General features: G+C 37.2%; 1 protein-coding gene across 6 annotated transcripts in view; it reads left to right on the top strand.

Annotated features, from left to right (window-relative positions):
* Nucleotides 1-24,459, top strand: part of ITGB6 (integrin subunit beta 6) — a 191,222-nt gene that overhangs the window by 152,009 nt on the left and 14,754 nt on the right. For 5 of the 6 annotated variants that reach the window (XM_056793943.1, XM_007494246.3, XM_007494245.3 and 2 more), the window contains 5 exons: nucleotides 705-839; nucleotides 1,119-1,536; nucleotides 8,962-9,184; nucleotides 11,757-11,851; nucleotides 18,194-18,313. In XM_056793943.1, coding sequence (XP_056649921.1) covers nucleotides 705-839; nucleotides 1,119-1,536; nucleotides 8,962-9,184; nucleotides 11,757-11,851; nucleotides 18,194-18,313 — 991 coding nt within the window. Of the gene's footprint in view, nucleotides 1-704; nucleotides 840-1,118; nucleotides 1,537-8,961; nucleotides 9,185-11,756; nucleotides 11,852-18,193; nucleotides 18,314-20,790; nucleotides 22,725-24,459 lie in introns of those variants that run through there. The other variant, XM_007494247.3, reaches the window with a different exon arrangement.

Genomic DNA, 24,459 nt, shown 5'->3' with positions numbered 1-24,459 from the left:
ACTCATCTGTCCTCTACTATTGACTGTGTAGTTTTCTCGGCAAAGATAGTATAGCGTTTTGGCATTTCCTTATCTGGAGGATCACCTGTTATCTGAGCTCTCCACTATGACCTGTCTTTCTTGGTTAACCCTGGAACAGAATAGTTCATAGTTTCATTGAGCTAAGCAAGCCTCTCTGCTGTGACAAGGCAGTGGTCCAGGAGTACATGGGAAATAATAATATGTGTCAAAAGAGAAAGGAAGAGGAAAACAGAATAAGCATTTTAAACCACTTACTCTGTGACAAGGTCCTATGCAAAGTTCTTTGCAAATATCATCCCACTTGATTTTCTCAAAAATTCTGGGAGGTGGGTATTATTAGGGAATATAATTAGGGAAACTGAGTCAAACTGAAGTTAAGTAACTCTCCCAGAGTCATTCAACTAGTAAATGTTTGAGATTGGAATTGAACTTCAGTCCTCTTGACTCCAGGAAGATTCTATCCCCTGAACCAATTTGCTGCCTCAAGAGATAGGATTTGAATCCAAGACTACCTGGTGATATGGCTCCTCAATCCACTGCTCCATCCACACCTTGTTATCTATTAAGGAATCAAAAAATATTTGTCCATTGACTTTTTTTGTGAATTTCTGAGGTTCATTTAAGCCTTAATTTTTGTTAATAAGTTTTTGGCTATTACACGATTTTCTTGTCTGTTTCCAAAGGAATTACGATCAGAAGTGGAACTAGAAGTACTGGGAGATACAGAGGGACTCAGTCTCTCATTCACTTCTATCTGCAATAATGGCACCATCTTTCCACATCAAAAAAAATGCTCTCATATAAAAGTGGGAGGCACAGTAAGTAAACGGCCAATTTTCAGTTTGAGAACTATTCTGATAAGTGGAAAAATTGCTTGAAATGCTGAAGCTGGATTTCTCCATTTAATGCCTTTAATTAATTCCTTTCAAAATCTTCAAGAGCATTTTCCAGACAATAACTAAAATATGTTTATTTTGTGCCATGCGTGTGTTTATAAAAATGATCCTTGTGTAGTAGCTACTTCTGAAAAGACATTTTTGTGTGGGTGTAGGGGGAAGACTAAAGAAGCAAATAAGTAGTTTTTTTTTCTTTTCCAGGCAACATTCAATGTGACCATAAGCCTACAAACCTGTGAGAAAAGAAGTAGGCACATCACCATCAAGCCCGTGGGCCTGGCGGATGCCCTAGAAATTGAGATTCATCCCCAGTGCAGCTGCAATTGTCAAAAGGACATGGAAGTGAATAGTTCCCAGTGTAGTGGAGGGAAGGGATCCTTCCAGTGTGGAGTGTGTGTTTGCAACCCTGGCTACATGGGCCCTCTCTGTGAATGCGATGAGAACGCCCTGAGCACTGACTCCTGTCGAGATGCCCTGGGTCATCCCTCTTGCAGCGGAAGGGGAGACTGCTATTGTGGACAATGCATTTGCCACTTGTCCACCTATGGAAAGGTGTATGGGACCTACTGTGAATGTGACAATTTTTCCTGTGTGAGACATAAAGGATTGATATGTGGAGGTATGTAGCCTTTAAAGTTGTATTTTACATATTTCCGAGATGATATAAATAATTAGAAATTTAAGTCAATGTATCCTTACCACAAATTTCCCAGTTTCTAAGGCAAAGTAGATGTCTAGGGTACCTTGGAGGATAGGGTGAGTGACTGGTTTAAACCCTGACCCATGGCAATCAGGCTTTCTGGTTTTTACCTTACTCTCCTCTTCACTTTATCTTTTCATTTAACATTTCTCAATGCTTAAGTAGATAAAAATCACATTGTCACATAGCTGATTAATAATAATTGAAGAACATGACACTTTAAGGTTTAAAGGGTGTTCTGTATATATATTTATCCTTACAGAAATTCTATGAGCTAGATGGCTAAAATATAGCCATCTTAAAATATAATACCCATTTTATAGGTGAGAAAACTGAGATTCATAATAAAGCTTAAATGGCTATCCCAAGGTCATATGGACAATGACTTCTGGCTCTAGATCCAGTACAAAAAATTGATATATACAAAAATATTTAGTACACCTTAAAGTATTATATTAATGTAGCCATTATTATTATTGTTATCAGTCATTTTTCAGTAATGTTCAACTCTTTGTAAACCCATTTGAAGTTTTCTTGGCAAAAATACTATAGTGTTTTGTCATTTTCTTCTCTAGCTCATTCTATAGATGAGAAAATTAAGGTAGACAAGGTTAAATGACTTGCCCAGGGTCACATAGCAAGTGTCTGAGGTCAGATTTGATCTCACAAAGTGGAGTCTTCTTGACTCCAGGCCCTAAGTTCTATTTACTGTATCACTTAGCTGCCCATTGTTAACATCACCATCTTCATTAATATACCATTATTACCCAGCTATTGCAAAATTGGAAAATTACTACCCACTAAATTTTCCCAGCTCCAACTTAGTCCTATTGTTCAGTCTCTTAAATCTACCCTTCAATTTTTGCTTCCATTTAAGAAGGCAAGGACAACTATTGGAATATGACTATGAAGGAAAAGGGAGAAAAAAAGGATTATTCTCCTCAAAAGAAAAACAGAGGAGTTGCCAGATGTCAGACTCAGCTGAAAATAATACATATAGGAAATCTACATGTGAAAGATACTTCTGGAGCCCAGAAGTATAGGATCTCTAGAAATTTTTAAGTCATCAGGAAAAAAAAATCAAATCACATTTTTCCCTTTTCTAAATGGTCAGAGAAATGAAATAATAGAAAATGCATGCAATACTATATGTCATAAGTGTTTGTAGTTCCCTCTATAGGACATTGACTTAATTTTTAGAATAGAAACTTAAATCATCTATCACCTTTTGCTTGATGTATTACATTTAAAGATATTTTTATTCAGATGGTAAATGAAAATGCACTAATTGAATTTTCCTTTTCAGTGTTTTAAAGTCTAGTTGTTTCTTTAATGGAGTTATATGCAGCTGAACTAACTCTGAGGTATCTATTATCTTTTAATTTTTGCCATTTTGTGCAAGGTGGGCCAAATCTTAGAAACGAATGAGCACACCAATAGTATTATAAAACAAAGGAAGTCATGATTTTGGCTGAAGTATAAGTATAAGAAAGTGCATAAAGGCTCATTTTAAGAGAGGGAGTATTATAGGATCAAGGAGTAGAAAGGTTCATTTCATTAAATGCAACTTTTGTCTCCTATGGAACTTTGTTTAATTAGGAATCCTAGAACTATTAGGTACTTAATAGGAGAGAAGGAAGGAAGGAAGGAAGGAAGGAAGGAAGGAAGGAAGGAAGGAAGGAAGGAAGGAAGGAAGGAAGGAAGGAAGGAAGGAAGGAAGGAAGGAAGGAAGCATGGGAGGGAGGGAGGGAGGAAGGAAGGAAGGAAGGGAGGAAGGGAGGGAGGGAGGAAGGAAGGAAGGAGGGAGGGAGGAAGGAAGGAAGAGAGGAAGGAAGGAAGGAAGGAAGGAAGGAAGGAAGGAAGGAAGGAAGGAAGGAAGGAAGGAAGGAAGGAAGGAAGGAAGGAAGGAAGGAAAGACTTACCATTATCAAGATGTTTTCCATCACTTTATTTTTATCAACTTCAAGGATATCTAAAAACTGAAATTTTGCTTACATTGAGACAAGCTTCTCTACTCATTCTCATGTTGGTTTATTTTTGTTTTTGGTGTGAGCTCAGTTTGTCTCCTTTGCCATAAAAGGTATAGAAATCTGAGTTAAGCAAGTGGTAAGAAGAAACAGAGGCTGCAACATTTAAAGGCCTCAACACCTTCCTACAAGAGAAATATGTATTTAAAGTCCCAGATTCCCTTTCTGTATCGAATACCTGAAGATATCTGTATTTCTCTGGTACTATCCCAGGGGTATTGCTTATCATAATTTAGTCATATACAATGACAGTGCCATCTTCTCTTCTTTCTGAATCTTTGATCCAAAGGAATTAAAGCAACAACAAATGAATAAAAACAAAATTTTTCCTATCTTCTGACTTTCTCATGTATTTATAAGCAGAGGTATACTTAAATTCTTAAGAACAGTTAACATTTTCTTGACTATTTGGCTCAAAAGTGAACTTTTACCAAAATTTAGTTATTTAACATGAATCTGTTTAAAATCTTTAGCATGCTCTAGTTTTTAACCCAGAAAACACTTATTGCTTTGTATGTTGAGAAGACTTAAATTTTTAAATTAACCCTCAAAGGACATTGCCATTCCCCCACCCTATCCCACTCCAAGCACGTTAGATGTAAGGAGTTTAAAGATGAGAAATTGAGATGTAGAAAGTTGAATTGACTTTTATAGATAGACAAGAAACAGCAGAGCCAGGTTTCAAACCCAGGTCCTCTGGCTCACTATCCAATACATTTTCCCTTCTGATAATGCTAAAACCAGATATTTGCGATTTCTTCATTCTGTTCTGTCTCATCACAGCCATTAAGGACTTTTAAAATGTCTACTAGGCATTTCTTAGAGCAAAGATGTGCTTTTTGTTACCTAAATCCCTTCTGGAACCTAAGTACTTTTATTTGATGGCTTTTATAAATCACTTTCATTTCCTCAGAATCACTCACAGTGTGGACATGCTTCCTCCATCAGCTAAAATTTAGTACCACTCTTTTGTGGAGAAGGAAAAGGAAAATTGAATTTAGTCACTAGCTTGCATATTAACACTAAGCTACAGCATGTATGGTACATATGAATAATAGGATACTCTCGGAGTAAATGATAAACAATTTCCAGCCCTGCAAGTCTCACTCCATTTTGGCACAAATCAAGTTATTGAAGTTAAATTATGCCTTACATAGCTTCTCAAAATCAGCTAATATAGTAAAAATATAGTTTAGGATTCTGGATTAATATAAATGTAATCTCTTACCTACTCATAAAGGAGAATATTTTCCTTCAAAGCATTTATAGATTATAAGACTAGGAACCAAGTTCCAACTTGTTTCCAGATTTTCATCCTTTTTTTCCTGAGCTTTTTGATAAGGAATAATGACAAAAAAACCTCTTGTTTTATTACTTGTTGGAACAAATGAATATACAATCAAAGATTTTCATATTAAACTACATGCCTGTCCAAAGTCATAGAGGAAGTGTGGCCCAATCTGAGGGTTGGTCTTGGAGTCAGGAAAACCTGGGTTGTAATTCTGCTTCTCACTTATATTAGCCAGGTAACGATGGGCAAGTCACCCCTCAGTGTCCTAGGTGACATTTTAAGACTGCTAATTCAGTCAGTGGAGGTTGGGGAATTTTCACAAAAGCAACTATTTTCTAAATAAGTGAAGTTATTAAATAAAAATTTCAAAAGAAATAAATATGTAGGAAAACTAAATAAATAAATAAGTTATAATTAGAATACCCCCCCAAAAGCAACTTCTTACTTGTACCTACTACATCCCACTTTATTTAAGCCTAATTAGGAAAATGATTAGCTATTCACTTATAACTGGATCAGATTAAATAAAGGAAATATACAAGCAAAAGGACAACTTGATTCTCTTCCTTAAGAAGTGACTTCTAGAGGCAAGAAATACATTTTGAGAATTGTGCTCTGTAGTTTCCCCCAGTCTACAAGGATTTTAAGATTTTAATACTGTTTATAGAGGGCAGCAAGGTAGTGCAGTGGTAGGGAGCCAGGCCTGGAGTTTGGAGGTTCTGGGTTCAAATCCAAAACACTTGCTAAGTGTGTAACCCTAGACAAATTACTTAATCCCTATTGCCTAGCCCTTGCTGCTCTCCAATTTTAGAAATGATTCTAAGAATATAAAGGTTTAAAAAATACCATATGTATATTCCTGTGAAAATCATTTGATTGAACAGGTGTTTCAAATCATTTTGAGGACAAAAAGTTGTAGGCAGCAATTTATGGTTTTGGGTAAACTTATAAAAAAATAATGGTCTCCCTGATACATGTCAAGAATAGTCCAGAAAAACAGTTATAAATAGTTCATATCACCATCTAAAGTTTACAAAGTACTTTACATGTATTATCTCATTTACTCCTCACAATCATATATGGTAGGTGCTCATAAGGCTATGGGTGAGGAAAATGAAGCTAATAAAAGTAAAAGTATCTAAGGAAGAATTTGAACCCAGGTCTTCCTAACTCCAAGTCATGTTCCCTGGCTTCCTATACATACAGGCTAGAGAGACAGCCTAGACCCATGATGGTGAACCTATGGCACATGTGCCAAAGACAGCATGAAGAGACCTCTCTATGGGCACTCATCCCATCGCCCAGCAGAATTAGTTACTAGAAAGGCAGAGAGACTCTGGCAGAGCTGCTCCCTTCACCTCTCCACCATGCCCCCTTGCCCCTCTGCCCAGCAGTCCAATGGAAGTGGTTACTCCTTACTCTGAGTGGGGTGCTAGGACCACTCCTCTCCCTTTCTCCCTTGTTTGTCTGGGTAAGGGAGGGGGCGGTCAGCACTCAGTCTTGTGGGGAGGGACATGTGTTCTCTAAAAAGGTTTACCATTACTGGCTTAGACAATATATTCAGAAACTAGGTCAAGTCCTAGCTCTGATAGATACTCTATAGTCAAGTCATTTAACTTCTCAAGTATCTCAAATCTTAAGATTATAAACTTCAAAGAAGATGCTAATGCTCTTTATAAAAAAAGTTTCCTCACTTGAGATGTCCCCCCCAAACCAATGAAATCATTTTTATTCTTTCCTCTTAATGTTATATTCAAGGCATATATGTTATCTTTAAAGATATATCTGTGTTAGAGCAGTTCGGTGGGTCAATGGAAAAAAAGCCAGGTCTGGAGATGGGAGGTTCTGGACTCAGACACTCCCTAGCTGTGTGAACCTGAACTTGTCACTTAATCCCAATTGCCTACTCTTTACCATTCTTCTGCTTTGGAATAGATATTTACTATCAATTCTAAGGTAGAAGGTAAGGGTTAAAAAAAGATATACATATGTTGACATTATAACTTAATCTTTAAAAGAAAGATGGTTAATGATAGTAACAATAAGAGTATTTGCATAGCACTTTAAGATTTGCAAAGTGTTTTATAAATACTATCTCATTTGATCCCTGGGAGATAGATGCTATTAGTATTCCATTTTACAGATGAAGAAACTGAGACTGAAAATTATTAAATTACTTGCCTACAGTCACACAGCTAATAAGCTAGACAGGGACTAATTCTAAATTGAACTGCTGTCTTCCAAGTCCAGCTGCAGCACTCTATTCACTTAGCAACCTAGCTACCTTTAGAAAAGGTTCAACTTTAACAAACTTGAAATCTTATATTAAATTCAATTCAATAGGTATTTGGTACTATCAAAGGGGTTCACAAACTGAGATCCACAGACCTGGGTCTATGGATAAATTTCAGAAGGTCTGTGAAATTGGATGAAAAAAATGTAATTACATCTTTATTTTCAGTAGCCTCTGACTGAAATGTAGCATTTCCTTCAATTATGGAGCCAGACAATGAATATTTTTCTGAGAAAAAGTCCATGACAGAAATAAAGAAAGAAAGGCTAAATACAGTTGGGCTAATCACAAGGTACCATGTTCAGCTCTAGGGGTCCCAACATGAAAATGAAAAACAATCCATACTCGGTAGAAGGATATATAGTTGAAATTCCATATTTGAGTATAAAAGGCTTAGTTATATTTTTAAATGTCATGATTAATTTTTCACAACTCCTGAGGGCTCCTGGTGTCCTGTGGATATAATTTAGAAAGACATGCTTAACCTTGAGAAGGTTATTCAGTTCTCAACTTGAGGACCCACGTTAACTTCTTTTTAGACTGGCCAGTCCTTTTTGTTTCTCCTATTTCAATTAGTTCATCTCACTTCCCCTCATTTAGCGCTCATGAGTACCGTCACAGCAGAATGATCTAGAAAAAGTAAAGGAAATGAAATATTCTCAGGTCAGTCCAATTTGCCAAAGCCAAATCAAACTACCAATATTTATGGAACAGTTATTTGTATGCAGCTGGGGCAATGGGAAGCTAAATGGCACAAATGATAGAGTACTAAGTTTGGAGGCAAGAGTTCAAATCCAACCTCAGACACACTTACTTGCTGTGTGATCCTGGACAAGTCACTTAATGCTGTTGGCCTCAGTTACTCATATGGAAAATGAGCTCAAGAAAGGAATGGCAAATCACTCCAGGATCTTTGTCAAGAAAACCCCAAATGGGGTCATAAAAGACAATCGCAATTGAACAACAAAATCCGTATGCAGTGCTGTCTGGGGTTCTTTGTTATTCCTCATTTTGTTTCAATTTTTCTTTTAGGAGAAAGTGAAAATTATTGGTTAAGATGCAACTTGGGGAATGACGGATTTCTTTCTTTTGGGGGGGAGCTTCTCCTCACATGTGCACAAATGATGAAGTTGGTCATATGACAAAGGAGATAAAATAGATATTCATAAATGGATGTATAACTAGTCATACTTTTTATTGATTTGTTTTACATTAAAATTCCCAGATAATTCCCTCCCTTCCTCCCTTCTTCCCATTAGAGAAAGCATCATTTGACAAAAAGATATATGTGTGTCTATAAAACTATGTCTTGCTTGTTTCTATGTATCAATTCTTTCTCTGGAGGTAGAAAAACACAAGTCATTCTTTAAGCAATCATTCTGTTGCTGTGTATAATGTTGTATTGGTTCTACTCGTTTCACTCTTCATAATTTCATGTAGGTCTTTATGTTTTGTTTTGTTTTTTATTGACCTGCTCATCATTTCTTATGGAACAGGAAATACTTGTTGGTGATTGTCTTTTATTATTGGGGAGGGTGTGCTAGTGCACACTTCCCTCTCTGACCTTTGTTGTAATCATGAGAAATGACAGTATGGAAAGGGCAGGATACATATGGTGTAAAAGCCAGAAGCCTTGAAGAGAATGAAGGGAGGATAACGGTAATCCTTCATCATTTTAAATCACTTACCTGTGAGTTTAACTAGGGGTTGTTGTCCCTGTGTGTATCTTATAGATAATGGGTACTGTGACTGTGGAGAATGTATCTGCAACAGTGGATGGACTGGTGAATACTGTAACTGCACAACCAGCACTGACTCCTGCATTTCCGAAGATGGCACACTTTGCAGTGGAAGGGGAAATTGTACCTGTGGGAAATGTGTGTGCACCAACCCAGGGGCCTCAGGTCCTAGGTGTGAACAATGCCCTACCTGTGGTGACCCCTGTAACTCTAAACGGTAATATTCAGAGGATATTGACTTTAATTGATATTGCTGGGGACTGGCTTCATGTGGGGCCAAAGTTGCGTTAAGATTTCAACAAATCAGACCCATTTGTTTTCCCAAAAATCTGGTGGTAGAATGTTAACTGAATTTGCTTTGTCATACATGTAAAATCTCTATAAGATTGTTTGCTGTCTCAGGGAGAGGGGTGGATGGAGAGAGAGAAAGGAAGGGTGAAAATTTGGTTCAGACTTTAAAAAAAGGCTGAAAAAATTGTTTTTCCTTTAATGGAGGAAAAAATTAAAAGAAAGTTAACTGAAATGCAGGTGTGCAGCATGCCCCTGTGATCCCAAGCTTGAGCTTTTTGTCTTTCCGTCTCCTCCTCCTCGGTCTTGATTGTCATGGACCACAATGTTCCGTTTCTGCTTGGGGTTCACATGGGGAAGTTGAGCTGATGTCCCACACTGATAACATCACATTCCCTCTGTATACAATACTAGCCACAAAGAAGGAAGGCCCCAGAGACATGCAGCCAATACCTTTTGGAGCCAAACAGACAAGCTTCTTCCTTATCATGGCTTTCTACAGCCTGACCTTTGCAATTCTCTTTTAGCTATAGGAGCACCAAAGAGACAGTCCCTGACAATGCCCCTGTTCCATTGGCCACACACACTGTTTCGGGTCTTTCTCAGGCAGTCATCTCACACGGCCTTAACCCTGTGTCCCTGTGTACTCTCACACACCATATGAACAAACAAAGCTCATCCTCCTGTCTTCCAGCCAGAGAATGGTTTCTTGGCTTGCCAGCTAGCTAGCCAGCCAGCTTTTTAATAGGGTCAGGACGAAATTCATGGGTCAAATCAAACACGTTTCCACAGCTGACACAAAGAAAGAGCCTGGATGGCATTTGCCACATTGTACATAGTAAATATATTTATACAGCTCATATTTTCATGAACTGGGCAACCCCACATGGTGGCATTTGCATTTCTGATGTACACAGAGGGAGAATACCAATATTGACTCAGCCACTACCTATCACTCGAGTCAAAACTTCTCTGTCACCGTGCCAAAGAAAACTTAAAAATGCCTAGAGATATGATTATAATGATTCCAAATGTCTGGAGAAGGTCCATTTGAGATTTTTTTCTATTCTCTAATTTCTTTTTTCCATTTTCATCTTCTCTTTAAATGGGATTTCATTTTAAATGTGATTCACGAAGTATGAAATGAACAATTACCATGGCTTAAAGCCTGGGCTGGGGGAGGGGGTTCTTAAGCCGTTTTCTAATCATAGTATCCTCAGACAAGTCAGGCCTGCTTTGTGCATACCTGTTAGAAAAACTATAGTTGTTCAAGGTTACTTGGAAAATAATTTGTTAGTTTTGTTTTTAGTGAAAGATAAATAAAGGCTTTAAATATCCCCTTATTGTATTAGCAATTCATAGAATGGCTTTAACCCAAATTTTGTCCTTGGAAATGCCCTTGATATATTTAGCTCTCTTTCTTTAAAAGGCCAACATTAATAATTTTGTTTAAGGCGTTGGTCCATGTCTAATTGGAGGCCGAAGAAAGACAATAGGTTTCAGGAAGTTTCAATGTGAGAGAGTCTTTTTGGTTTTGTTTTGATCGATTTATTCCCTTTCTTTTTGTTGTTATCTTTTTAATCCACAATAATTCGAGAAATATTTAACAGCTTTACAATGTGTAAGGGACCATGTTAGTGACTCTAAGGCTTCATGTGGTAGTAGATAGAGTATTGGTTAAAAATCAGAATGATGTTCTTATCTCTGACTGTGGAACCTTGGACAAGAAATGCCTATAGGATGTTAGTTTCTTCTCCTTTAAAAGGGAAGGCATGTAGATGGTACAGTGGATAGAATGTTAGTCTTGTAGAAAGGAAGATTGGTGTTCAAATTCTACCCCAGACACTTACTAGCTGTGTGATCCTGGACAAGTCTGCCTCGGTTTTCTCATCTGCAAAATGTGGATGATAATAATAGCACCTACTCCCAGATTGTTGTAAGGATGAAATAAGATTATATGTAGAGCACTTCCCAAATGACTGACACTATACTCCTCCAATCCTGAGATTCTGTGGCCCATGTCAGAGAATATTTCATTAATTAAAGGATGATGGATTCTTGCAAAAGAAGATCAAATGATTTTCCAACCCCAATCATATTCTAGTGACTGTACCTCCTCTCCTCTACTCAGGAAAGAGATAATAATAAAACACCTAACAAAGATTCCATTCTATTTGGCATTTGTACACTAATTATTATGATGTGTAGACAAAGAAACATAGTTCTTGGCAAGATTAGTGCATGGACAATATAGACACCAGGACCCACTTGAATTTTTCCCTCCAAGGAAATTTAGTTATAGTCATTGTAAGGCAAATCCATAGCAGGACCCCTTGGCTCAGCATCATAGTAATGCTCTAATGTGTGTGTGTGATATACACATGCATAAATGTATGTATTATACATGTGTGTGTACACATGCTTATATGTATGTGTTTAGTAATCATTACTCTACTATTTTCAACTAGTATAAAATAATTTCTGTTTAATAATTTTTATAGGAGCTGCATCGAATGCCATTTATCTCCTGATGATCGGTCCAATGGAGAATGTGTTGACAAATGTAAACTAGTTGATGCAACCATCAGCGATGAAGGTTTCTATTTTCTTTGAATTCATTATACAGATTAAAAATGATGTTGTTTATAGAAACTAGCTAAAGCCTTAAAAGGAGGGAGTATCTCCTATAGGGAACCAAAGGATCTGGATGGAATCCTGGTTCTGGGTAAACTTGAGCATTTGACCATTCTGGATCTCAGTTTTCTCATCTGTAAAATGAGAGATCTAGCCTAAATAACCCTTTAAGTTCTCTTTGAGCTCTGAATCATAAAAAATAGCACTAGAGCCAATATTTTAGGTCTTAGTGGTATTTTCAATGACCTGATCTAATTCATGCCAAGACCTCAGCACATTCATTTGGGTTTTAAAATTGAAAGGAAATGATGTGTTTAACCCCAGGATTCTGGTATGTCTGATGGCCTCACTGATGATGTTAAAGTCACATCTAGCATAGTTCCAATTGGCATCAATTTTGTTGGCAAACACTAAGCTGCTTTTACTGGGAAATAGCAAATGCAGATGGGCAGCAGGATATGGTCTGAATTTTAGCCTGAAGTTCAGATAGCTTCCTCCTTTGTCTGTTGACCTTGATTCAAGGTTGCACAAAAGCAGGCCAACAGCAAGGAAGACAAAGAGATCTCTCTGAATTCCCATGATCCTAGGCCATGAGGCACAGTTTCCAGACTTGGCAGGCCATTACCGCATACATTCATACAGCCTGTCCATCAGCCTCCCTTCTCATACTCTCTGCCTAATGGTGTCAAATTAAAAAAGTACATGTGACTACAAACTAAGGGTCAAGGGAAATATAGAACTTTTATTTAGTCTGATTCTACTTAGAGTTTTCATTTGAAATCTAAATACTTCTAAAAAGGCTTTTTCAAAGGCAGCATTTTACTAAACATTTGGAGTCTTTGGGTTAGCTTGAAAGGCCATTACAAAATTTTATTTTTTTATCTTTTGTTTCATGTTGTTGCACAAGATAAGCAGGCCCAATCTATTTTGGAGGAAATACCCCTACTCTTGAGATCAAAGATCCATCTGAGTATTTTTTTTCTTTGGGAGAAGAAAAAAAAGCAAGGTGATTGATTGTTCTTAGATGGAAAATTTGGGAGGATCTTATTTCTAATGGTAACAAATTCTGTTTGCTAACATATTATTCAGTCTGAGTACTTGCTGTGCTATAAACATGTTACAGACAGATGGGACCTGAGATTTATCTCATGCTAAAAGCAATCATTGAGCCAATAATTTATGCTAACCTATGAGCTATAGCTTGAATAGCTAGGCTCAAAAGAGAAACACCCATAGTTTCAAGGATGGACCTATCTGGTAACACTGAAATTCTTTAGAAAATTATTTCCAGAATTTCTGAATCAACATTTCTTAGTACAAAAAAATGAAACCATCTAATTTGGGGTGGAGGGAAAAAGGAAATTGTTTTTACAATTAGTATATACCAAAAAACCCTTCTCTTCTACTTTACTTGTGACTAAAGGGCAAATGTTTTAAACAATGGGAGAGGGTAAATGAGGAAGGATATTGTGGACCTTACTTTAATATCAATGACAAAGCATGTGGCCTGACCCAATAAAGCAGCTGTCTGGACTTTCTGCCTTGGTAACTGGTAAGGGAATATCAGTCTGCTCTTCAAGGTTCATTTCACAACAAACAATTGAGATACATTTTCTGGGAAATGAATGAAAATTTCAGGAAATGCACTACAAATTGCTTTCATTCAAGACATTAGCAGTACAAGAAATGTAATGACTTGAGTGAAAAAGGTAGACTTGTGGCAAAAAAAAAATCTAAATCATGGTAATGCAAACAAGTTATTTCACTGTGTTTAAGATGTCACAAATCCTTCTGTTTGAGAGCAATATCCTTCTAAGTTGTCTGAGACGGAAACTGTAAATCCAATTCAATTCAGGGCAACAAACATATTATTAAGCTCCTAAGGGAGATACAAGGCTTATATAAGCCTTCTTGGAGTGTAGTTTTTATTACAAGGAGTGAATAATCTTCAAAAGAATTATTTTGGCTAATGTAATTTCCATCTCATAAAGTAGAAATGATAACTGGATTTTTGAAGCACTTTGAAAATATGTATGAATTTGACAGATTTATTTATTAGCCTACGAATTGAGTGGCTCCTTTGTAGCAAATTCCCCCTCTGAATAGTTTTTTTTCAAGTTACAGGTACAATGATCTAAGCAGGTACCCAGAGTCAATACAATATTATAGAAATGGAGATGTATTTGGACTCAGAACTGGGTTCAGATTCTGTATCAGTCACCTAGTTCTTGTGTAACCATGAATATGTCTGGGCCTTTGTTTTCAGTTCAATTCAGTCATTTTTTAGTCCTGTCTGACTCATGACCCCACTAGAGTGGTTTGCCACTTCCTTCTCCAGTTTACAGAGAAGGAAATCGAGGCAAACAGGGCTAAGTGATTTGCTCAGGATCACACAGCTAGCAAGTATCTGAGGTCAGATTTGAACTTAGGAGGATGAGTCATTCTGACTTTGGACCTAAAACCACCCAGGTATATAACATGATGGGGTTAAATTAGTTCCCCTTGAGATCTCTTCCAGCTCTACAGATATCAGGATCCACTTTGAAAATTAGTAGAGGAGAGGCAGCTAGGTGGATCAGTGGACAGAGAGTCAGGCCTGGAGACTAGAGGTCCTGGATTCAAATGTGGCCTCAAATACTTTCTAGCTGTGTGATCCTGGGCAAGTCACTTTACCCCAATTACCTACCTCTTAGTACTTTTCTATCTTGGAACCAATACTTAATATTAGTTCTAAGACAGAAGGTAAGGGTTTCTAAGAAGAAGAAAAAACAGAAAGAAAGAAGAAAATAAGTAGAGAATACTTGAAAAGCACAGAGGGTATTTTAGCAACTCAATTTCCCATCCCTTTACAGATAGCAAAGTATATTAAAAGGTCATTCTTAATAATTTGCCTGGCACTAGGCAAGTGTCTCTTTGCCATAGTTGTAATAGTTTCAATTGTGGCTTGAAGGTGTTGATTTATGCTTTACCAGAAAATATATTCAACTTCAATCCCTTTAGCATAATACTCAAGACCCTTGTAGAAATTTCAGATTTTAAAAGAAGATTTTCATAATCCAGCAGTGCAGGGTTTTATACTTTCATCTGTTATTTTCTACCCTCCCCCAGACATCGGCCCTCCAACCCATCTTTCACAGGCCTTTATTTTTTTTTTCTGATTCTCATTTGAGATCTCCTGAAGTTTTGTTTACACAGTAACATTTAAAAGTGTTGCAGAGGGCTGCCACAGCTGTGGAAAGAACTGAAAACCATTGAGCTACAAAAGAAAACAGTTACTAATTATGCAAATCCACAGCCCAGGCTAGCATCCTGAGTATCACATTCAATTACACCCATTTCTATACCCAAACACTTGAACACACACAGTCTAAAACTGCAGGAGTAACTTTAATGAAAAAGAGTCCTGGAATAATTAAAGCATTATCGGGAATAAGGACTCACAGGTCATATTACCAGTTCCATTAAAACTAAATGATCTTGACAAAGTAATTTAAGCCTCCCCTAGCTTCAGATTTTTCCATTTAAAAAACCTCCAACAAAACACAGGATTAATATCATTCAGCTAGGGGGAACTGTGATACCCAGTCCATGAAGCAATTCCGTATTTTTAGATGAAATATACTAGGAGGAATAGAATAGGGAAATAGTACGAAGACCCCGAGTTCAATGATAAGTGAGAGAGAGACTATTCTAACTCATCAGAAGGAACATATGACAAGAAAATGTCTCTATTTCTGAATGACTACGGATGGCTATTTAAAATTGGTGAAAAGTCTGAATTATGGAGTGCACACTTTAACAATCTACAATTTTGTCAGCATTAATTATCCCACTGCCAATCAAGATGGTAATCGTTCTAACATTTAGCAGGAAGTCTTTTTTTTTTAACTCTTACCTTCTGTCTTAGAATCAGTGCAATGTATTGGTTTCAAGACAGAAAAGAGGTAAAGGCTAAGCAATGGAGGCTACGAATAGCAAAGTAAATTAAATCATCACTCTTAATAATTTGCCTGGCATGTGCTGTTCCTCAGCCACTGGGCAAGTGTCTCTTTGCATAGGTTGTAATAGTTTCAATCATAGTTAAATCTGGATAATTGTGGCAAGGATCACATAGCTAGGAAGTGTCTGAGGTCAGATTGAACCCAGGACTGCCTTATTCCACTGGACTACCTAATTGTCCCAACATTTAGAAAGAAATAGAGAGTCTTTAAGAGTTGTGTAGGATGGAGAAAATTCTCATACTTCAATCAGTCTGGATATAAGCCTCTCCTATTTTTAGCTAGATTGATCCTAGGACCATTCTATCACTAGAACCTTCCTTGATAGTTTGGTGACATTTGTCAAAATTGGTTCTCCACAGTAGAACGTTTGAGAATCCAGGGTCAGCTCCACTTCATACCATAAGTGAAGCAATGGAAAATATTCTTGATTCAATACTGTAACTTTCAAGTATAGTCAATAGCTCCAATTAAATTAATAAGATATTCATTAGAAAAATCAGTCAACAAGCATTCACTAAAGATTTGTGATCTGCCAGGTACTTTGCTATATGCTGGTGAAACAAAGAAAGGCAAAAATGTCATAGATTCTGTTTTAATGACTATATAAGAAGTGTATAGTTAATATATTATTTATCCATAAAGAGTTATTTCCAAAGTTTTGAAAAGTAATTTTTTATCTTAGTTTAAGTAATTCCCTAGAAATCTTATTTTTACTTTGAATTTGCTTGGTCATTTTCTCATTATACCATGCTGAAAGCAAGAGGTATTAGAAAGAGCATTGACAGGAGGAAAGAGCATTGACAAATCCCACCTCTGATGTTTGCCACCTGTATAAACTAAGCTTTAGTTTCCTCATCTGTAAAATGGGGGCATTGGACTCAATGGCTTCTGAGGTCCCATGCAATTCTCTAACAATGGTTTTATCAAGCCCTTTAAGGAAAAAAACAATGACTGACATGCCCTGGCCCTGATAGAAAGGGGTTTTATATCTTCAAAATGCAGTAGAAAATAATATTCATTTTTACCAATGTGGAAAATTGTATGCAAAAAAGCATCCAAAATTACCAAAATGGTTATTTCTCTTTGGAATCTGAGATAAAAATAATCACATAAAAAAAGACTAAATAAAAACTTTATTGACAAATCAATAAATGGAGTATTTTAGGAGTTGCCTTAAAGGCATCTCCAGTAACAGAAACATTGAAAACCTTCTGATGGGGCAGTTAGGTGACACAGTGGATAGAGAGCCAGATTTAAAGTCAGTAGAACCTGAGTTCAAAACCGGCATCAGATCCTTCCTCACTGTGTGACGCTAAACAAGTCATTTAGCTCCATCTTCCTAGTCCTTATCCTTATGTCTTAGAGTTGTTACTAGGATCAAAAGAGCTTAAAAGAAGAAAGAACATTCTGGCCAATCTGCTAGAAACAACTATCAAACCTAATGTTTCTAGGAGAAAATTCCTACATAGAAGCCATTGGTCTGGAATTTTTGGCTAGAAAGAAATATATCCTCGATCAGTCATATTACTTTCTTTTCGTTTTTGGTGCTAAAGTTTTATACATTCCTTTTAAATAAATTCAGTCTGAAAGGTTCACTGTTTGGGAGAAGTTTGAGAAAAGCAGGATCAAATTCTCTTACAGAAATGTATTAAATGAAGGCCAACCTGTTGGCTCAGGATACTTTTTTTATTCAGTGGCCCTTGAATCATATGTTCCCACAATCCCCAAGCTTCTGTTATTAATTTATGTTTACTGTTGTGACAGTATATGCCATACATATGGTCTTCTAGAACCGTATTTTGGGAGGAATACATGGGTACCCCTTTTTGAAGTATCGGTGTCAGTCTAATATGTGAATTATCTTCTCTGAAATTTAATCTCAAAAAATTGCTTTCTTCCAAAGCTCCCAGCCAGAGAACATACTGCTCACTCTTTGGTATGGTCTGAACTATTCTATTCCCCTAGCAGCTGGTTGCACCTGTCTTGGAAGTATTTTCAATGCATTGAGATTCAGGGTATAGCAGATTGATAGGGCCATTTGATGGTCAGTGCTGATGGAGTATATCTGGAACCATTTCCTGAAACATGAGGAAAACTTAAAAACTCATTTGGAGAGAAAGGGATGCGATTGAAAATAGCATTCAAACTCTCTCATTCCTGGGACTTTTCTATTCCCACACTGACTGCAATTGCTGAAAACTCTCTTTTGTGCATTAATCTTATACTCATCTATGCCATGTGTTGTTATTCTTCATCAATGTTTAAACTGTATTTGACCTAGTGGGTGGCTCCTTTCCCTGCAGATTTCTCAAAGGAAAATTCTGTTTCCTGCACTTTGCAAGGGGAAAATGACTGCCTTATTACATTCCTGATGACCACAGATAAAGAGGGAAGAACAGTCCTTCACAGCATAAACCAGAAAGGTAAATATCGGGAAATGTGTTGTCAGTGGGGGGGAGATATTGTATCAAAAAGGATAAAAGAACTTGGATACATTTTGGATCACTTGTAAGGAGAAACATTTCCAAATTTTGGATATACTGTGGTATTGAATATATGGCTCCCAAAGAATGGAAAGACAATTATTCAAAGGCTTGATTATGTTTCAAAAGATGCCCTAATGAGAAAGCCTAATAAGATTCCGTTCTCAGGAAAGGTGCACAACACTGAAAGCTGGCTACAGCAACATGGGTTGAGGTAATGGTTAACGGTGGTGGAACCAGGGGGATGACACTAGGAAATGGATTGGCTTTATCTAACAGCTTCACTAATGATACAGAAGACAGGCAAATTGGCATGGAAGTTCAAACCATATATTCTAAGAAATCTAATTCTTCAAGTTAATGCTATACCACTGAATGAGTGGTTTTATATTTATTCAATTTAATTCAATAAGAACCTACTATGTACTAGGCATTAGGAATAAGTGGATCATGAGTGAATGAATGAGCAAAAAAAAGCATTTACTAAGCATACTATCTGAAAAACACTGTGCTAAATGCTCAGAAAAGCAAACCAATCCCTTCTTTTGAGAACCTCATATTTGAATATGGCAAGTCAATACACAAAAAAAGGGCTCATTAGCTGAGTGGATGGAAAAGCCTGGAGAACCAACAAGTTTCAGCAACACAGTGATGACAATGCCCAGGAATCCTTAAGAGTGTATCAACAGGTCCCCTGATAATATTTGGGGATTTGGATGGTGCAGCAGCAGGAAAGATAGTAAGGCTAAATGGGCATTGCTGAGAAAAAGACTAGACCTAAACAGAAAATTTGAAGTCCAAACACAAGACCCAAGAGAAACCTAAAAAGGTAAATAAAAAAGAGAAATTTGGGGGACAGCTGGGTAGCTCAGTGGATTGAGAGCCAGGCCAAGAGATGGGGGGGTCCTAAGTTCAAATCTGACCTCTGACACTTCCCAGATGTGTGACCCTGGGCATGTCACTTAACCCCAATTGCCTAGCCCTTACCACTCTTCTGCCTTGGAACCAATACACAATATTGATTCCAAGATGGAAGGTAAAGGTTTAAAAAGAAAGAAAGAAACAAACAAACAGAAATTTTAAGGGACTCAAAAAGGGGTCAAACTGTATGTATTCCTACATGGAAATGGGGATATTTGTAATTCTTTAAAATTCGTAGTAGTGGTAGAGCAGTTAGGAGTATACTTAGACAGAGAGTGGGAAAGTAAGTTGATTAGAGTATGTTATGCAAGAAAAAACAAGGGGTGAAAAAGAGGATTGCACTGAGAGAAAAGGGAAGGGAGAGAGGGAATGGGGTAAATTATCTAACCTAAAGAGGAGTGAAATACTACTACAGTGGAAGGGAGGATGAGAGTGATGACGAGCAGTGCTTAAACTTTACTCTCATCATAACTGGCTGAGAGAGGGAATAACAAGCATACTTGTTGGGCTATAGAATCCTATCTTATCCTATAGGGAAGTATGAGGGTAAATAAGACAAGGGAAGGGAGTGGTAATAGGAGAGAGGAGGAAGTGGGGGTGGGTAATTAAAAAAAAGTAAGGCCAGATGGACAGAAGAATATGGTATCTCATAGAGCACAGTGGTAAGGTCTTCCATCTTACTAGAAGGATTGTACCTGCTCATCCTAGCTGTGTGAATGGCCATCACCACCCTACAACAGGGTTATAAGAGCAAGATCCATTAGGAGAGCAAGGCAGAGGGTCAGAGCAGAATGGGGGCACTAAAGTCCTTCCCATAAGGATAGGTGGGTCAGGCTTAGTCAAAAGGGGAGAAGAAGGGGGGGAAGATTGATAGAAAGGCTGAGGGAAAGGATTTCCTCTAGCATCTTTTCCATTGGGTTGACTCCATCTAACAGAATGTGAATTGTGGATGAAAGAAGGTAAAAGAGCTATGGGGATACCAAAAAAAAGTGAAACAGTTTTGGCCGTTAATGAACTTAAAGTATGTGGGGAGAAGAATAGGGAGAATAAGTATATGATGTTATTGGGGGGAGGGGAGAGCTCTATAACAACTGGGAAAGATCAGACAAAAAATTGAGTTAAGTCTTACAGGGCGACAGGGATTTCAAGAGACAAGGGAAGGGAGAACAATGTAAGAGAAAGGATGTTGCATTTCAATTCAGAAGACATGCTAAGAATCATGGCTTAGTTACCTTGAATGTGTGGACATGGAAAAGTCATTTAACATCTATGGTTCTCTAGTTTCTCATCTGAATAATGAAGGGGTTGCTTGCTCAGGGTCACATAGTAAGTTCTGAGACTGGATTTGAATTCAGGTCTTCCTGACTCCAAACTGAGTGCCAGCTGTGCCTCTGGGTCATCTGTATGGCACCAGGAAATTCACTTCTCTATAAAACAGTATAGTCCAACTGTATATTCCCTGAGGACTATCTAGCCTTAACAATCTCTTTTTGTAGTCCAGATGAGGGAAATCTGCCCCAGAGAGGTGAAGGGACATCTCAAAAGTCCTACAAGTATTTGACAACAGAGCCAGAGCTAGAGTCCAGGTCAGTGGTTCAGTGTTCTTTCCCTGACACTTGCTGCCTAAATCTTAATTAAAAAAAGCCCAAAGAATAGAAAAGACTATTGTACACATGCATTGTCTCTGTTTTTGTCTTTCTGTCTGTGGTTGTGTATCGCTCTGTCTCTAGCTCTGTCGTTATGAGTCTGTGACGGAGAACTCCTTGATAGCAGGATCTGGCTTTTTTGTGTTTGATTTGGGTTTTGCCTTTCTTTGTATCTAAGTGCTCATCACAGTGGTTAACACATAGTAGGTACATAATAAATTGTTTGTTGACTTGATCTGACTAGACTGTCTCTGTCTTTGTTTCTCTTTCAATTCATGTTTAGACTAAACTGTTTTCTTAAAGATGTCGCTGTCATTGCCTTTGACTTTAGATGTTTCAGAATAATGATTTCAGCTATCCCAGCCCATTTTCCTGCACTGAAGAGCTTTCCTAATTCATATTCTGACAGCGGGTGCTTAGGTACAATTTTATTACTATAGGCAGTTGCTATGGTGTCTTCCTCCCCAGTCATTACTTAAGTCAGGGATGTGGGGTTTGAGCAGGAAGCACACATGTTCTCAATAGCATACAGACCTGCTGCTTACTTCAATGTGGTGTCACTAACCTATTAAATACAGCCCTATTTCATTATTTTTGCTGGAATGCAATCTTTAGATCTTCAATACATACCCAAACCTTTTCATTAGGTCCCTTACTTAATTCTTTATAATCCCCTTATAAGGCATTTACTGGCAACATGAATCTCCTGGCTGGAGAACAAAAGCATACAGCCCAGGCATCGTGCTGTTAGGGGGTCATTAGGCCCACCCAGATTCAAAACTGCTAGAGAACTTTTTTCATATAAGCAGCATGACATATTCCTCTTATATGTATAACTGTACTCATTAAATTCCTACAATACAGCCAACCTGAACTCTTTTTTGGCCCCATTCTCATTTTCCACATGCTTCTCTATGTCTTTGCTTGTGTCATCTCGAATGCATGGAGTAGACTCCACCCATCTTACAATATCTTCCTTTTGACATCCCTCCTTTTGTTTAGAGTCCCCTCAAACATCACCTCCTCCAAGAATCCTTCTTTCAGCCCCCCCCAAGGAAAAATTATCTCTCTCCACCAAAATCTCCAATACTAGGATTCGTTTCCCATCATACTCTTCCTTGAATGGTAGTCACTGTGTATGTAAATTTCATCTTCCCCAAGTTACTCCTTGAGCTCTGTGACAGCAGGAAATTTAGAAAATCTCTTTTTATATTTCCAGTACCCCATCCTTACCTCTGCCTGAAGTAACCCAGTGCCCCACTCTATCTCCAACAATAGTGTCCATTCTTGACACCATTAGTTGGGGATCATCTTCCCTACCACTTATCTCTAAGATCCACTGTTTTGCTCACCAGATCCTAATACTATATGGCCTTTCCAACAACAATAAAGCCAAGGCTTCTTTTCCTTTCCTTTTTTCACATTAAGTTTTCCATGTTCATTTTTGTGAGTAATATTGTGAAACCAAAACCCCAAAACATAATCCCAAATAAACAATTGAAAAATTGTATACTTTCATCTGTAGTCTGACTCCAACAGTTCTTTCTCTAGAGGGGGATAGCATTCTTTGTCCTAACTCCCTCAAAATTGTCCTACATCTTTGTATTGCTGAGAGTAGCTGTCTGTCACATTCAATCATTCCCCAATATTGCTGTTACTGTTTACAATGTTTTCCTGGTTCTGCTTATTTCACTCTGCATCAGTTCATCTAGGTCTTTCCAGCTCTTTCTGAAATCATACTGTTTATCATTCCTTATAACACAGGAGTCTTCCATCACTACCATATACCACAGTTTGTTTAGTCATTCCCCAGTCCCTTCAATTCCCAATTATTTGCTATCACAAAAATGATGGCAGCTATAAATTTTTTTGTACAAGTAGGTCTTTTTGCCCATTTAAAAAAATCTCTTTGGAATATAGACCTAATAGTGGTATTACTAGATCAAAGGGTAATCACAATTTTGTTGCCTTTTGGGCACAGTTCCAAATTGCCCTATAGAATGGTTGGACCAGTTCACAGCTCCACCAGCAGTGCATGGGTATCACAATTTTGCCACATCTCTATTTTTCTTTTTTAAAACAATTTTTATAACAATAATTTGTTTTCTGTCCTTCCCAAAATCCTTAGCTGGATGAAAAGGGGTGGGGGAGCCTTTGTCACAAATATGAATAGTCAAATAAAACAAATTCCTGTATTGGCCACATCTAAAAATATGTCTCATTCTGCAATTTAGTCCTACAAATTTAGCCTGTCTCTCTGCCAAGAATGAGTAATATTCTTCACCATATATCCTCTGGAATCATCATTGATTATTGCACTGATCAGAGTTCTTAAATCTTATAAAAATTATTCATTTTTTCAATAGTATAAATTATTGTATATGTGTTATCTTTGGCAATATGAACTTCTCAAGGGCATGAACTGTCTCACTTTTCTGTTTCTATATCTAGCACATAGTACAGTTTTTTACACATATTAAGCACTTAATAAATACTTTTCCATTCATTAACAAGTATTTGTTCATGAAACGATCAAGAAGTTTAAATAAGCATGACTTTTTGTATGTAGGTATCATGTTGATCTTTTTTTGCAGAGATCTGCAGATCTTTTTGTGGCTATTTCTCACATATTTTCATAAAAGGAAAATGGGTTTAATTACAATGTTTCATTAAGAAATGTATCATATCTCCAAGGCATACTTTGAGAACTACTGCTCACTCTGCCATTAATATTGGTTGAATAATAGCAGGAAAGAGCTGTCTGAATTTAAAATTATCCTTAATTTCATCAGCAGAACCAGAGCAATATTTAGCCTACCTTCATATACATGGCACTGTGTTTTGGAGAAACAGAATACAATTTGAAAGATATGATCCTTTCTCTGATTACCAAAGGAAGTGGTATGATGTGAAGATTCCTAGATTAGGCAGCAGGACACTTGGGTTCTTATACTGCCTAAATGACTGAAGGATTCACTTCATTGATCTGGGCTCTCATTTCCTTATCTGTAAAATGAGGGAATAAAGTAGGTGGGTGATCCTAGCCCTAAGATACTATGAATATTCCAGAATTTAGAGGAAATTCCTTGTTTGAATTTTTGAACTATCCAAGGAATTAGTTGTAAAATGAAGGTGTTGGACTAAAAAGACTCTCAAGTTTCAATCCAACTCTAAAGTTGTGATCCTAGATTTTTGCATGGTAAAAGAAAATTGAGAATGAATGAAAAATGAATACTTACTTTTTACTTGTCCATTTTCCTTAGGATTTCACATTTTTATTTTAGCCTATGAACCATGTTACTCTTACCATTTATTTTCTATTTGCATTGCCAATACAAAATTGAAAATTCAAGCGTTAATGAATCAACCATCTAGGAAATGTTCAAATTGTTTACATATATAACGTCTTCCTTCTCTCCTATTTATCTTATTTTAAACATAGAGGGATGTACTCCCCCAAATTAATTGCTCATTTAAAAACTCTTTAAACTAAAACAGAGAAATGTGGAGCCTCAATAT

The sequence above is a fragment of the Monodelphis domestica genome, chromosome 4, assembly GCF_027887165.1.
Source record: "Monodelphis domestica isolate mMonDom1 chromosome 4, mMonDom1.pri, whole genome shotgun sequence".
In the NCBI taxonomy this organism is placed as follows: domain Eukaryota; kingdom Metazoa; phylum Chordata; class Mammalia; order Didelphimorphia; family Didelphidae; genus Monodelphis; species Monodelphis domestica.
This window is presented reverse-complemented; position numbering and strand designations above follow the sequence as displayed.